The 16150-nt window shown below is 41.2% G+C and overlaps 2 protein-coding genes across 10 annotated transcripts in view; one reads left to right on the top strand and one right to left on the bottom strand.

Annotated features, from left to right (window-relative positions):
* The window catches only part of WASF2 (WASP family member 2), a 937387-nt gene that overhangs the window by 250255 nt on the left and 670982 nt on the right, over positions 1-16150 (top strand). The gene's annotated exons all lie outside the window — the stretch shown is intronic.
* Positions 5859-13802, bottom strand: MED18 (mediator complex subunit 18). Of its 7 annotated transcripts, none has more exons than XM_082684934.1 (3): positions 13606-13802; positions 12886-13028; positions 5859-6753 (listed from the first exon to the last, which is right to left on the bottom strand). In XM_082684934.1, the coding sequence occupies exons 2-3, from the start codon at positions 12956-12958 to the stop codon at positions 6200-6202; spliced, it is 627 nt and encodes a 208-aa protein (XP_082541060.1). In that variant the 5' UTR covers positions 12959-13028; positions 13606-13802; the 3' UTR covers positions 5859-6199. The 7 variants fall into 7 exon arrangements, with proteins under 7 accessions (XP_082541060.1, XP_082541064.1, XP_082541065.1 ...); XM_082684938.1 differs by having other exon boundaries at positions 12886-13044; positions 13606-13770; XM_082684939.1 differs by having other exon boundaries at positions 12886-12963; positions 13606-13770.

The following is a 16150-nucleotide window of genomic DNA, read 5'->3' as shown; positions in this document are numbered from 1 at the left end:
CCTTAGTAGCCTAAAGATTTTATTCATTTGTTTAACAAATATTCAGAGTGACTAACAAAGGTCAGACATTGTTTTGAGTGCTAGGGACACAGCAGAAAACAAAACAAAGCACTTTTTCTCATGAATCTTACATTCTAGAAGAGAAGCAGTAAGTAAATAATCTGAAGTTGGATAGTAATAAATGCTATGGAAAAATTAAATAAGAGAGTGAGGGTGAGCTACTGTGCTACTTAGGATAGTCAGGGCAGGCTTCTCTGACATTTTAGCAGAGACCTAAAAGAGGTGAAGGAAACCTGCCACAGTGAATTATGGGGAGGGTTTCATGCAAAGATGTCAGTTCTCCCCTAAATTAATCTATATATATTCAATGAAACTTCAATAAAAATTCTAGTAGTAATGGTGAGAAACGGAAACTTATTCTAAAATGAGTATGGAAGAAATAAAAATAAAAATAATACAATAAAAAAAAATAAACTGAATATGATAGAATAAAGGTCTACGAAAGCTAAGTCTATTTTGAGAGGGAAATAAAAGTCAGGCTACCTGTCCTACTGGTAGAACTGGCCCTACTACAAAGCCTCAGTAATAAAAACATTGTGTTGCTGGCACTGAAATGAAGAAAAAGACCAATGGAATAGAATGGAGAGTTTAGAAAGAAAGTATAGACAGGGGAACTTAATATATGAAAAAGGTGGCTCACAAAGCATTAGAAAGACTATTTTTCAATGGTGATAGAAAAACGAATTCACTGTATGGAGGAAAAAAATCTGGATTTTCACTTGAAATTATGTTAAAGGTAGATTCTATTTTTCAATGGTGATAGAAAAACGAATTCACTGTATGAAGGAAAAAAATCTGGATTTTCACTTGAAATTATGTTAAAGGTAGATTCCGATGAAAGACTTGAGTGTCAGAAATTTAAACTATAAAGCTAACAAAGAAAAACTGTTACCTCTGGGTAGATAAAGACTTCCTAAATGAGATTCCAAATCATAAGGTCAAAATTTAGGGCATATGCTTAACTAACAATATCACATCACAGACAAAGTTAACAGGAAGGTGACAGACTGGGAGAAGGAACTGTGATGTTTAAAACAAACACGGAATGTCTAGAATATACATGTAATTTCTACCAACCAACAAGAGAGGAAACCAAATAAAAAAACAGGCAAAGGATATAGGTACCTTTGTTTCACAGTAAGTTTCACACTGTATAGACTAAGAAGTCTATTCAAGGTGATATATAAAAGGCATATTTATTTATTAAAAAAATTTTTTAAAGTATTTATTTATTATTTTAAAGATTTTGTTTATTTAGTTATTTAGTTATTTAGTTAGAGATCACAAGTAGGCAGAGAGGCAGGCAGAGAAAGAGGAGGAAGCAGGCTCTCTGTGGAGCAGAGAGCCTGATACAGGGCTCTATCTCAGGACCCTGGGATCATGATCTGAGCCGAAGGCAGAGGCTTTAACCCATTGAGCCACCCAGGCGCCCCAAAATTTTTTATTTTTTTATTAACATATAATGTGTTATTAGCCCCAGGGGTACAGATTTGTGAATCGCCAGGTTTACACACTTCACAGCACTCACCATAGCACACACCTTCCCCAGTGTCCATAACCCCACCCCCCTCTCCCTAACCCCCTCCTCCGGCAACCTTCAGTTTGTTGTTGTGAGATTAAGAGTTTCTAATGGTTTGTCTCCCTCTCGATCCCATATTGTTTCATTTATTCTTTTCCTACCCCCAAATCCCCCACATTGCCTCTTAACTTCCTCATATCAGGGAGATCATATGATAATTGCCTTTCTCTGACTTATTTCGCTCAGCATAATACCCTCTAGTTCCATCCATGTTGCCGCAAATGGTAAGATTTCATTTCTTTGGATGGCTGCATAGTATTCCACTGTGTGTGTGTGTGTGTGTGTGTGTGTGTGTGTGTGTACCACATCTTCTTTATCCGTTCATCTGTTGATGGACATGTAGGTTCTTTCCATAGTTTGGCTATTGCGGACATTGCTGCTATAAACATTCAGGTGCACATGCCTAAAAGGCATATTTAAAAAGGCTCGAATTTGATTATAACCGAGAAATGCAAATCAAAACAGCCAAGAGCTGCCACCTGACATCCTCCAAACTGGTACAGGTTATAAGGAGGATGTGGGTATGAGTTCTTATGCACTGGTAATAGGAATGTGAAATAGCACAGCCCTTCTGAAAAGATACCTGTCAATGTTTGGCAGATCGAGCATGCCCACAGGTAGGTGTTTCAGAGGAATATTCCACCTCAATCTGTACATTCGCTTATTGTAGTACTTTTTATGGTAATAGAGAGTTGAGGGCAATATAGGTTTCCATCCTCAAGGGACTGAATGGGTAAAAAGCATGGATGGAGGCAAAGTGGAGATGTGTCTGGCTTCCAGAGCAAGACAGTGGAAATTCAGGCTCCACCATTTACTAATTCTGACTTTGAACAACAGAAATAGAAAATTCGAGCAAGTTCTCTGTGTCTTCCTCTCATCAGTAAAATGGGAGTTAATAATATCTACCTCAGGGCTATTGGAAGAAGTATGTGAGTTAAAACATTTAAAGCACCTGCCGGAGTTAAGCACTACTCGAGTATTAATATTCCTGTTAGTATGAAAGCACATGTAAGTTAGAAGTTTTGAGGTAGGGTTTTTTTTTTTTTTAAGATTTTATTTATTAACTCGACAGAGACAGTGAGAGAGGGAACACAAAAGAGGAAGTGGGAGAGGGAGAAGCACGCTCCCCGCCAAGCAGGGAGCCCAATGCGGGGCTCCATGCAAGGCTTGATGCAGGGCTCGAACCCAGGACCCTGAGACCATGACCTGACCCGAGCCAAAGGCACATGCTTAACGACTGAGCCACCCAGGCACCCCGAGGTGGGTTTATATATGGCAACAAGAGCATATCACAAAAGCAATGTTAATTTTTAGAAAGTGAAAAAAAAAAAGAGGCAACATGTATAGCACAGTGTCATTTGTGTGAAGTAAATATGTGCATATAACTCCACATATTACCAGGCAGACAAAAGAGACATACATTTAACATATATCAAAATGGGAGGAAAGTGGGAGAGTAGAGTTTAGGAATAAAGGGGAAGAGTACAAAACAAGAAGGGGCCTTGCCTGAATCATTATGCTAATATGCCTGTGAAGAAAGGAACAGGATTTACCCATTTATGCAATCCGCAACTGAGGGGGTGGGGGAAGCTATCTTGAAAACATTCAGGGGAAAGCCAAGAACAGGTTCCCAGAGCCAGAGAAATAACCAGCTCCCCAACTTGGAAGCCACCCCATCTTAGAATTTATCATCATGTGAGATAATTCCATTCTTACTGTTTAAGGCAGCTTGGGATGGCTTTTCTTTTTTGAAGGGGGGGGTGGCTTTTCTGTTACTTGTAGCCCAAAGCATCCTAACAGAATATTCATATCATCTTTTAAGTAATGCCAAAGACAACTGATTTGTCCAATGTAGCTCAACAGGGGTGTGATGTAAGTGGATATCCCAGAAAAAAATGAAAATTCTGAATAACCTAAAATTTTTTAGCAAACCAAACTCTCTCCAGTGTATTAAAAACTCTAGAAGTATTAAAATGAGCTACAATTGATCCCACGAAGAACTGTTACTTAAAAAAACAAAAAATATTGGGGCATCTGGGTGGCTCTGTTGGTTAAGTCTCTGACTTTGGTTCAGGTCTTGATCTTGGGGCTCTGGGATTGAGGCCCCTAGGCTCCCTGCTCAGTGGGGGGTCTGCTTCTCCCTCTCCCTCTGTCCCTCCCTCTAGCTCATGCACTCTCTCAAAAAAAAAAAATAAAAATCTTTAAAAAAAGAAAAAGAAAATTTGGGCACCTAACTGGCTCAGTCGGTAGAGTGTACGGCTCTTGCTCTTGGGGTCATGAGTTCAAGCCCCACATTAAGCATAGAGCTTACATAAAAAAATAAAAGAAAAAAAAAAAGAAAATTCAAACTAGTTACCATTTCTCATCAAATGGGAAAAACAAGTTTTCATAGTCATACCCAGTTTTGGCAACATTTTTGGGAACCTCATTTACAGCTGGTGGGAGTGAAAACTGGGACATTTCTGGAAGGCATTTGGCAATGCATGGCAGAAGTCTTAAAATAGCGCTTACTGTTTGACTCAGCAGTTCCCTAGAATTTATCCTAAGGAATAGTCATAGATGTCAACAATGATTTTACTAAAAGCACTAGCATTACAGGATTTTCGTCTTTTTTTTTTTTTTTTTTTAAAGATTTTATCCATTGATCTTAAGAGAGTGAGTGTGGAGGCAGGGGGAGGGGCAGAGGGAGAGAAATACTCTTAAACAGATTCTGCCCCCAGCATGAAGGCCAAACGGGGCTCAGTCCCATAATCCCAAGATCACCACCTGAGCTGAAACCGAGTTACATGCTCAATACACTGAGCCACCCAGGCACCCCTAGAGGATGTTTTTAAAAGCCAAAAATTAGGAACAAACTAAAAATTCCAGAGTAGGGGAATCAATTAAGTTATTAAAAATCTGCATGATGGGATACATATAGCAATTCTAATTATCAATATTTACATACCATCTCTGCGAATTAGTATCTATATCGCCCAGAAAAGGCTAATTAATTTCTGCCTCAATTCCCTTTTTTTTTTTTTTTTTAAGATTTTACTTGACAGAGAGAGATCACAAGTAGAGAGAGAGAGGAAGGAGCAGGCTCCCTGCCTAGCAGAGAGCCTGATGCGGGACTCGATCCCAGGACCCTGAGATCATGACCTGAACTGAAGGCAGAGGCTTAACCTACTGAGCCACCCAGGCAACCCTCAATTCCCTATTTTAATGGGGTTTTTGTTTTTACAGAAGAGCACTATAGCCTAATGTCCTGAAAAGGTGATATAAACAAACAACAACAACAACAACAAAAGAAGGGTATAAACTAGTATATAAAGAATATTTTACAAAATAAATATATCCTGGGGCACCTGAGTGGCTCAGTAGTTAAGTGTCTGCATTCAGCTCAGGTCATGATCTCAGGGTCCTGGGTTTGAGCCCCACATCAGGCTCCCTGCATGGCGGGAAGCCTGCTTTCTCCCTCTCCCACTCCCCCTGCTTGTGTTCCCTCTCTCGGTATGTCTCTGTCAAATCAATAAAATCTTAAAAAATCCATCAATCTCATATATATTTATAAAATAAAGATTAAAAGTATATATAACAGAATAAAGATAGTATATCTTTTTGAATTATAGGATTACAGGTTTTATTTTTGTATTTAAAAATTTTTTGGAGCACCTGGGTGGCTCAGCTATTAAGCGTCTGCCTTCGGCTCAGGTCATGATCTCAGCGTCCTGGGATCAAATCCCATATCAGGCTCCTTGCTTGGCGGGGAGCCTGCTTCTCCCTCTCCCACTCTCCCTGCCTGTGTTTCCTCTCTTGCTGTGTCTCTGTCAAATAAATAAATAAAATCTTAAAAAAAATTTATTTTTTCAATGAATGTGATACTTTGGTTAAAGGTAAAAACTATCACCTCTATCAGAATTAAAACTAAAAACTGTCATTTAAAAAAATTTTTTTTTTATAAAAGACTTTATTTATTTATTTGACAGACAGAGATCACAGTAGGCAGAGAGGCAGGCAGAGAGAGGGGAAGCGAAGGAAGCAGGCCCCTGCCGAGCAGAGAGCCCGATGCGGGACTCGATCCCAGGACCCCGAGATCATGACCTGAGCCGAAGGCAGCGGCTTAACCCACTGAGCCACCCAGGTGCCCCTAAAAACTGTCATTTTTTTTTTGGTCGTTCCAGCTGGTAGTGAATCCATCCCAAATTAGCAGGGTGATAAAGAATTGGAATCACAGATGTTTCTCTTCATAGCTTTTATTACCACACAGTACAAGTTTGCAGTCTTATATACAAATAGCAAAACAAGTAAAAGATTTTCCTTTCTAAAAGCTAATTTATTCCAGTTTCCCTTCCTTATACAGAAGGACTGGATAGAGTCTTGTTATCCTAAGTCTTTCATTTGGAAAGGCTGTCACAGAAGTGAACTTGCCACATGAGGAAAACTGTACAGAACCAGCAAAGTTCTCATTCTCCTTTCTGGGGGAGGCACCCGGCTGGCAGTGGTGAAATGGAGCCTTTATAACATCTTCTTTTTTGTAACAGGTGAGGTCAGGCCCCGGTGGCAGAGAGACTGTCTTAGTCACATGAGCCTCTTGGGGTCTATTTTCTCTAGGTGAACCAGAGGTTTCAGCTGCTCGGCAAAGTTCCTCATGTCATCAGAGACCATGTCCTGACCAGCTGGGGCAACAACACTTAGTTCCACAAGATAGGAAAGTGACAAGGCCTCGGTGCTGTCTGTGTTTCCTGGCACCAGGATGCGGAAGATCTTGTACACCATAATCTTCATGATACCCTTACGGAACAAGTGACCCTTGGCGACAAACTCATGGTCCATGCGGAAGCCCATTTCCATCAAGAAGTCAGTGAGGTTCTCAGATGTTGCAATGTCTACACAATTGCGCACCAGGGCATGGCGGTTCTTGTCTCCCATTTCTGGCTGTCCCAGGTAACGCAGATGCCAGGGTGCTCCTCCCCTGTCCATAGAACGCCGGGCCCTGAGAACAAATGGACTAGCCTGCTGGCCCTTAAGGAGGAATACCATCTCGTGGTCAAGGAAAGTCTCGGGTTCCATGTTATCACACAAACCACGAAGGCGGTGGATAAGGCTTTCCAAACTGTGATCTAGAACACTTCCTGAAGAAGGAAAGAGTATGGTTGAGTCTCATCTTTCATTTTGGGTACTAGGATTAGCAAAAGATTGAAAAAACTTAAATGAAAAACCTCAATGGTTTAGTGCAATGTTTGTAAAGCATAGGTCCAATATATGAGATTTCAGAGAGGTTATGCTGCCATGGCAGCATATGAGAAAGTTTATGAGAAAGTTAACCCTCTTTCAGTTCTTTGCATTATCTTAGTTGGTACAGGAAAGCCTTTAGGCCTTCCCTAAAACACTAATCACCAGTGGGCTTTGGGCTCAGAGGCCTGAACAACCACAGTATCTATCTAGAATAATAATAATACTCCTGTCATTTACTTGAAAAGTTATCTTCTATTTCTAGCAACACAAGTTTTCTATCTATATTATAACATTTCCTTTTTATGTAACATATTTAAATACAAAGGAATGAAATGCTCCATAGAAATACACTGATCTTTGCTCTCATTTTGTTCATCTTCCTAGCGGCATCTGACATAGTTGTCAGATTATACCCACCTTGAAATCTACTCTTCCCTTGGCCTCTGGGACTCAACTCTTCCCTTAGTTCTTCACCTAACTCATTGACCATTCCTTTTAAGTTTACTTCGGTGGGTCTTTCTCATCTTCTCCAAACACTGGAGGATCCTAGGACTCAATCCTGGTCCTCCTTATCAACAATCTCTTCCTTCCAAAGTGACCTAATTTGGTGCTATGGCTTCAAATATCATTTATGCCCTGAGGACACCTGTATTTATCTCATGAGCTATAGACTCATATATCCAACTGTTTCCTTTATCTTCGTGTGTTCATATCCAATTGCTGGCTTTTCCTCCACAATCTTACTCCTCCTGCAGTCTTCTCCATTACGGTAAATGCAAACTCTGTGCTTCCAGTGACCCAGGCTCCAAACCACAGAATCATCCTGACTCCTTTCTTTCCTCCATCTCACATCCTATCTGTAATTTTTAAAAAAATATGTGCAGAATACAACCATGTTTCACTTCCTCATTCATTTCCATCTAGTCCAAGTTTCTCTCATTTCTTACCTGGTTTTTGCAATAGCCTGCTTCTACCCTCGCCTGCTTCTTCTCTTCTATACACAACAGCCAAGAGGTCTTTTTGAATAGAAGGCAGATAAGAACAGTCCTCTGCTTAGGACCCTCCAATGGCTTCCCGTGTCATTCAGAATAAATCCTAAGGTCTTTACGATCATCTATAAGGTCCTATACATTGTGGACTCTGCTTTGCTACCAGTCCAACATCATTTCCTTCAACTATTCCCCTAGATCACTCTCTCTAGCTACAGTGATCTTCCTATTATTTCCTGAAAATGCCAAGTACTTGATAAAGTATTTCTCTTCAGAGTCTCTTCCCATAGTCCCTACACTTAGAAAATTTTTCTCACCAGTAGCTGCATGCATCGCCCCATCACTTCCTTCAGGTCTTTGCTCAAGTGTCACTTTATCAGAGAGGTCTTTTAAAATCACCCTGAACAAGATAACACACGTCTCTCCAATCTCTTTCCACCTCCCTGCTTTAGTTTTCTTTAGCATTATCACCTCAATTCTTTAGTCATCTTTCAGTATATCAGTTGTATACTGATACTTTATTCATCTTTCTCCCTCCACTGATGATACACCAATGCTAGTAACGTATTCAAACATTTATTGACTAAATCTGTTAAAATAAATAAGACTATTGTTACTAAAGTAAATACTGATAGTGAGACTCAAAAGACTGAATTTTTGAGAATGGGGAGTGTTGTAGGAAAAGCAACAGATCAGATCCCAGTAATCACAGGACAGAAGATCATGGGAGCAGGGAACAAGTCCTACATTCAATACATTGTACCCTACATTCAGGACAGTATCAGAGATGTGTTTGTTCATTCCTCAAACATCTTTTCTTAAAGATTTTATTTATTTACTGGACAGAGAGAGGGAGAGAGCAAAACCAGAGTGAGTGGCAGGCAGAGGGAGAGGAGAAGCAGGCTGCCTTGTCAGCAGGAAACTCAGTGCGGGGCTCGATCCCAGGATCATGACCTGAGCCAAAGGCAGATGCTTAATGGACTGAGCCACCCAGAAGACCCCATTCCTCAAACATTTGTCAGTGTTGGTTCATTCAACATATACTTTTTGAGTGCTATTCTAGGCACTATGCTAGGAAGCTGGGGTCCATGCCCTAAGGGAGATTACCATTTAGTGGGGGAAACAAAAAATAAATAAGTAAGCAAACAGTAATACAAGGAAATAAAAGGAAGATGGGATAGAGAGCAACTAGTGGGGATGGAGAAGAGAAGACCTTTCTGAGGGGCTGGAGTCAAAGAAGGTCTCCCTAAGGGGATGCAACTGGGCTGAAAACTGAAGAATGAAAATGAGGCGGTTCTGTGAAGAGCTGGAGAAAAGTACTGGGCCAGGGGGATCTTCAAGGGCTAAGGCACAGAGGCAGGAAAGGGCTTGGGCAATTAAAGAAAATGGAGAGGTATCAGTGTTTGTGCCTGAAGTGCTCTGAGTGAGAAGGTAGAACCAAGTGAGGATTTGCCTGGGCCACAGCAGTGCAGGCCTGACATACAGTTCGTGGTGAAGGTGGTACTCTACGCAGAGGTCACTGGGCAACTATGGGCTCTGCACTTTATTGTCATCAAAACAGGGAAAGACATGACTGCATTCACATTTTCAGAGGCTCATTCCAGGACCACTGGTATGGACTCTTCAACAAGAAACAGTCATGAGGCAAAAAAGTGTAGCTGAGGGGAGACTGGTCCAAATGAAGAGAGACTTTTTAAGAGACACAATTATCAAATGTAATGCATGATACTTGATGGCATCTTGTTTAAAAAATACATTCTGGGCACAGCTGGGGACAAACTTTTGAATATGGATTAGATGTTAGGTGACATTAAAATATATTATTAATTTTCTTAAGATAATAATGATGGTATTAAGGTTATGAAGAAAAATATCCTTGTTTTTTAGATAGGCTTACTGAAGAGTTTAGGAATAAAATGTTACAAGTCAGAAATTTTCTTTTTTTTAAAGATTTTATTTATTTATTTGAGAGAGAGAGAATGAGAGGGGAGAGGTCAGAGGGAGAAGAAGACTCCCCGCTGAGCAGGGAGCCCAATGTGGGGTTTGATCCTGGAACTCCAGAATCACGACCTGAACCGAAGGCAATCGCTCAACCAACTGAGCCACGCAGGTGCCCGCAGAAATTTTCTTTAAGAACAGCAAAAGAGGGGAATATGGCTGGCTCAGTCAGTGGAGCATGTGACTCTTTGATATCAGACTTGTAAGTCTGAGCCCAAGGCTGGGTGTAGAGATTACTTAAACATACAGTCTTGGGACGCCTGGGTGGCTCAATTGGTTAAGCCACTGCCTTCAGCCCAGGTCATGATCCCAGGATCCTGGGATGGAGTCCCGCATCAAGCTCCTAGCTCGGCCAGGAGCCTGCTTCTCTCGTTGCCTCTGCCTGCCACTCTGCCTGTTTGTGTGTACTCACTCTCTCACTGAAAAATGAATGAATAAATAAAATCTTAAAAAAAAACCCCAAAAAACAAAAAACATACAGTCTTAAGGGGTGCCTAAGTGGCTCAGGCAGTTAAGGGTCTGATTCTTGATTTCAGCTCAAGTTATGATCTCAGGGTTCTGAGATCAAGTCCTGTTTCGGGCTCTGTGCTGGGAGTGGAGCCTGCTTAAGATTCTCTCTCTCGGGGCACCTGGGTGGCTCAGTGGGTTAAGCCTCTGCCTTAGGCTCAGGTCATAATCCCAGGGTTCTGGGATCGAGTCCCGCATCAGGCTCTCTGCTCAGCAGGGAGCCAGCTTCCCTTCCTCTCTCTCTCTCTGCCTGCCTCTCTGCCTACATGTGATCTCTGTCAAATAAATAAATAAAATCTTAAAAAAAAAAAAAAAGATTCTCTCTCTCCCTCTCCCTCCACCAACTTCCTGCCCCTCCCTCTCTTAAAAGAAAAAAAAACTTAAAAAATAGTGAAAGAAAAAAGATGAAGCAAATATGGCAAAATGATACAAACTGAAACCTAGAGGATAGAAATGGACTGTTCACTGTATTAGTTTGAATTTTTAAATAATAAAACAATTATTTAAAAAGATGACTACCGGGGACGCCTGGTAGGTCCCCTACAGCAGGTACTCCAAAATATTAATGATGTCTCCAGTGACAGGCATCATGGTGATCAGAGGTGCCTCCACGCTGTCTGATTAAGTTGAAGACAACAGAACTGGTTTCAGAGTCTCCAGTCCAGTGAAGCACAAGAAACACCTGGAGAAGTGTTACATTGTTACCAGGCTCAGTTGGTGGAGCATGTAACTCCTCCCCACATTTTTTTTTTTTTTTTTTAAGATTTATTTGAGAGAGAGCACACATGGGAGAGGGGCAGAAGGAGAGGGAGAGAATCAGACTCTCCACTGAGCGCAGAGCCTGACATGAGGCTCAATCCCAAGACCCTGAGATCAGGACCCGAGCCAAAATCAGCAGTGAGACACTCAACAAACTGAACCACCGAGGCACCCCTAGAATGCAACTCTTGATCTGCGCATCTTGAGTTCAAGCCCCACGTTGAGGGCACAAAGTTTACTTTAAAAAAATAATAATAATAAATAAAAAATAAAAAGATGACTACCTGTTGGTGTAGGAAGAGACAGAGATAAACAGAAGTAGAAACAATGTAATAAGTAAAAGGTTACTAAAATAGTTCAAGTCCCAGAGGATAAACCGGTATAGGGCATTGCAGGTGGAGAAAATACTTATTTAAAATATATGTTGAGGGGCACCTGGGTGCTCAGTCAGTTAAGCGTCTGCCTTCGGCTCAGGTCATGATCACAGGGTCCTGGGATCAAGCCCTGCATCAGGCTTCCTGCTCAGTGGGGAGTCTGCCCCTCTCTCTCCCTCTGCTGCTTTGCCTGCTGTGCTTTCTCACTCTCTCTGTCAAATAAATAAATAAAATCTTAAAAAAATATGTATGTTGGAAGTAAAACGAATATGACAACTTAGAGATGGACTAGATGTGGGAATAAAGTGAAAAGCAGAGATTGACTCCTAAATGCTTGGTTCATGCAACTGGTGAATGACAGTGGCACTTACTGGGTTGGGAAAGACTGAAGAGTTAGCTTAAGAAGTGAAAATTAATAACCTAATGTTACTCATATTAAGTTACCAAATGGATGATCTGGAAGTCTAAACTCTTGCACGAAACATTATCTGACCTTCTGAAAATCACTACTCTCTCTGGATCTTGAGTTCTCCTATCTGGACAAGTTATTTTACCTGCCTTTTTTTTTTTTTTTTTAAATTTAGACTCTTTTAATTTTATTTTAAAGATTTTACTTGAGAGAGAGAAAGAGACAGAGAGAGTATGAGTGAGGGGTGGAGAGGGAGAGAGAGAAGCAGAGAACTGAGCAGGGAACCCAATGTGGGGTTTGATTTCAGGACCCTGAGATCACAGCCTGAGCTGAAGGCAGATGTTCAAGGACCGAGCCACCCAGGCACCTCTCAAAGCAGAATCTTGAAGAGATATTTGCACCCCCATGTTTGCTGCAGCAATATTCATGATAACCAAGAGGTGAAAGCAACCCAAATGACAGAAGAATAAAGAAAACGTAGTATATCCACACAATGAAATGTCATTCAGCTTTAAAAAGGGGGATCCAGTCACATGCTACAGTAGGGATGAACCTTGAGAACATTATGCTAAGTAAAACCAGCCAGTCATAAAAAGATAAACACTGCATGAGTCCACTCATATGAAATATATAAAGTAGTCAAAATCAGAAACAAAATAGAAAGGTGGTTGCTAAGAGTTGAAGGGCTGGGTGGGGGGTGAGGAGAAGGAGCAATTAGTGTTCAAAGGGTATACAGTTTCAATTCTGCAAGATGAAAAAGTTCTAAAAATCAGTTATACAACAATGTGAATGTAATTAACACTACGGAACTGTACACTTAATTTAATGTGTTTGTGTCTGTGACCATAATTAACGTTTAAATTCTTTTAAAGAAGTTGCTATCTATTGAGTGCCAGAAATCATGCAGGCTGCCTCTGTATAACAGCCTCTCATCCCCACAGATGATGAACAGAGAGAGGAAAACAAGTCATCCAAGTTGCCTGGTTCACTTACCCTGCAGCAGGTACTCCATCATATTAATAGTGCCTCCAGTAACAGGCATCATGGTGACCGGAGGTGCCTCCATGCTGTCTGATTAAGTTGAAGACAACAGAACTGGTTTCAGAGTCCCCAGTCAAGTAAAGCAGAAGAAACACCTGGAGCAGTGTTACACTGTTAATACATTAGAAGGGTAGAGAAACAACCGACCTGCTTGGGTCACTGGCCTTGATATCAAAAGTTTCATTCATCCATTCAAACTATCTCAGTAACTGCTATAGGCCAGTTTCAGGAACTGATACAGAAATATACAAAGGAGTCGGGGTCGTGGGCTTACAGCACAATCTTCTAGTCTCAATATCTGAAATCTCTAAAAGTTTTCTGTGCAATCTTGAGGAAGTCGTCAAACCTGGGACTCAATGTCCTCCTTATAAAAAGGGACCAATGATATTTAACCCCAGGACTTTGTGGCTCGGGCATGGAATAACATTCAGAACTAAGAGGTGACTTAAGACTTTGTCTACTCTTCCATCTATAGATGAAAACACTGGGACTCGGAGAGGGGCCCAAGGGCACACAGCAAGTCGGTGGCAGAGTTTGATTCAATCTAGAATCTAGGCGTTCCACCTCTCTGAAAATGCCTTTCAAAGAGAGCGAGGCGGCACCATGAAGTTTTTTTTTAAAAGAATGGTTTAGGTCCCCTTAAGCCAGCATCAAAGACGCGTACCAACTTACACTAGAAACACGCCTCCAAGCGCACTCTAGTCTCTTTTCGTAAAGTGGGTAATATATTCACCCCAGTACCTCGGAGATTTTAAACAATTAACCCCGAACCCTAAAGTTAAAGCCCTCTGGAAAGTGCAACACCTCCTCCCCGTCTTCCCACTTCCGGCAAAAAACGGACGTCACGTAAATCGTGACACTGATGCCCCACGACGTAAGGGTGCCGAGAAGGGATAAAAATCTCCCTCTTTGCAGCCTCGCAAACAGAAGCGCATGCGCGAGACGTAATGCCGCTGTGTGGAAGATGGCGACTCCTTCTGAGGGTCTCCTGGGATTTACGAGGGGGCTTTACGTCGTAGGCCGTCCTCTAGGAAAATACAATTTCAAATTTGACGATCTGGAATGTTGTAGTCTAGGAAATCTCTTGAAATTGACAGGGGCAAAAGAAAGCCTGGGGAAGGGAGCAGTGGAAAACTGGGAAAAGAGAGGCTTACAAAACGGATTTTTTTTGCTGGGATACCTGAGGGTGAAAAGACACTGTTTACTGCGAAGCATTATGTTCTGAACAATTAGAGAGCTCAACAATACACTTAATATTTGTTCACTTTACCGTATATGTTTTACTTAATTTGAAAATATAGGGAGATAAATAAATCAATGTTTATTGAATGCCTGCTAATATTTGTCAAGCATATAAGGTGCGGACAAAGTGAAGACTAAAGGGAAGTGAATGAGGTACTCTTCTGGAGTAAAAAAAATTAAAGGGACACCAGAAACTCAGTGGCTAAGTTAAACACTGTTTTAGTGCAGTATTTTACAAATTTAATGCAAAAATTGATGAACAATATATCAATTTTAAATTTGATCCTCACAGCAGCCCTATGAGTCAAGTAGAATTATTACCCTAATTTTACTGATGGGAAAACCCAAGTGAGTTGTCAAACAACATGCGAAGGAGAGGAGAGGCTCTAGTACCAATGTAAGCCATTGACTTCAGAACCCTCTGTCTTAATTACTATACTGTACTGGCACTTCGAGCTCTAGTCCCTTTGCTGTAACCTTCCCTACCTCCCATTCATCTTTTAAAAAAATATTGAACATTTCTTGGAAGTCTATAGACTGTTCTAGACATTTTGTTAGCTGTTAGCTCCATCTCTACCCTCAAAAGGGTTTATAGGTAAGTTGTTGGAACCAGAAGGTTAAACTGAGTCTGTACCATGTAATTTGATTCAATAGGAAAATGAGATATCAGGAACTCAACCCCTTTGGAAGCAAGCAAGACACTTGGTCCATCCTGGGGACATTAGTGGAGGATTCCTGGAAATGGTAATCAAGGCCCACTTGAAGGATCAATAGTTGTTAGATAAAGAAGGGAGAAAAGGAAATTTCAGGTGAAGGGAACTGCGTGTTCAAAAGGATACAGAGTTAAATAGAATTAGGGCTGAAATAAATGAGTCTGGGGAAGGAGTAAGGCCCAGACCCTGGAGGACTTTGTGTGCTAGACTTAAAGAACATCTGTGAATTTTAAAAAGATCACTCCGGCTGCAAGGTGGAGAAAAGCTTAAGAAAGGAGAACCTGGAGAAAGAAGACCAGTTTAGGAGCTTTGGCACAACTCCAGCTGAGAGATAATTATAGGACAAAAGACAGATTTTAAAAATACAGAAGAGAATGATTTGATGACTAACCAGAGCTAAAGATAGAAGGAGTCACAGGTGTCTAGATGTCTACCTTGGGTGGACATGGTAGTGCTTTTTTTTTTTTTTTTTCTGACCTAGGAAACACAAAGCAGTGTGGGTGAGGCAGGAAAGATGAGTTCATATGCAGATATATTGAGCATGAGGTGTCTATGAAACACCCAGGTGTTGGTGCCCAGACAGAGTTCAAAGGAAAGAGAGAACTGAGCTGGAGGCAGCCCTTTCAGAGTCAGAGCCTCACAGATGGTAGCTAAAGACATGAGAATAAATGAGATCACCCTGAAAGAGTGTGTAGAACCTTGCTCAGGACTCTGAGAGTTATTAAGGCCGCATATACCCCAGGGCTTAGGATGTGCCCCCTGATCAGTCTGTGATTCACAGTGGTGGACAGAACAACAAGCTTTCAGTGCTATGATGATTGGAGGAGGTTGTAAAATTTCTGTCCCTCTTTTTTCCTATACAGACACTAATTTCAGAATGGAAAGTCCAGTGAATTAAGGGTCTTTTGAGGCACCACGGTATTTATTCAAATTTTAGCTGTTACTTCAAAATAGAGTTAATTTTTTAAAAAAAAGATGGATTTGGGGGCGCCTGGGTGGCTCTGTGGGTTAAGCCTCTGCCTTCGGCTCAGGTCATGATCCCAGGGTCCTGGGATCGAGCCCTGCATCGGGCTTTCTGCTCTGCAGGGAGCCTGCTTCCTCCTCTCTCTTTCTCTGCCTGCCTCTCTGCTTACTTGTGATCTCTCTCTGTCAAATAAATAAATAAAATCTTAAAGAAAAAAAAGATGGATTGGAAATGGGTGAACAAAATGTAAAACTTGGACAAAGCCTACACGTTATAGGCATGGATTTTTCTGATAAGG

This window comes from Mustela nivalis (assembly GCF_964662115.1).
Source record: "Mustela nivalis genome assembly, chromosome: 10".
Taxonomy (NCBI): domain Eukaryota; kingdom Metazoa; phylum Chordata; class Mammalia; order Carnivora; family Mustelidae; genus Mustela; species Mustela nivalis.
This window is presented reverse-complemented; position numbering and strand designations above follow the sequence as displayed.

What these genes read in the sequence shown, in the direction of transcription:
- MED18 (XM_082684933.1), bottom strand. Translation starts at nt 13,117, where the DNA reads ATGAAACTTTTGATATCAAGGCCAGTGACCCAAGCAG. An exon ending in AAGGCCAGTGACCCAAGCAG is followed by an intron (nt 12,964 to 13,080) that starts GTCGGTTGTTTC and finishes CAACTTAATCAG; the next exon opens with ACAGCATGGAGGCACCTCCG. An exon ending in GATGGAGTACCTGCTGCAGG is followed by an intron (nt 6,754 to 12,885) that starts GTAAGTGAACCA and finishes TTCCTTCTTCAG; the next exon opens with GAAGTGTTCTAGATCACAGT.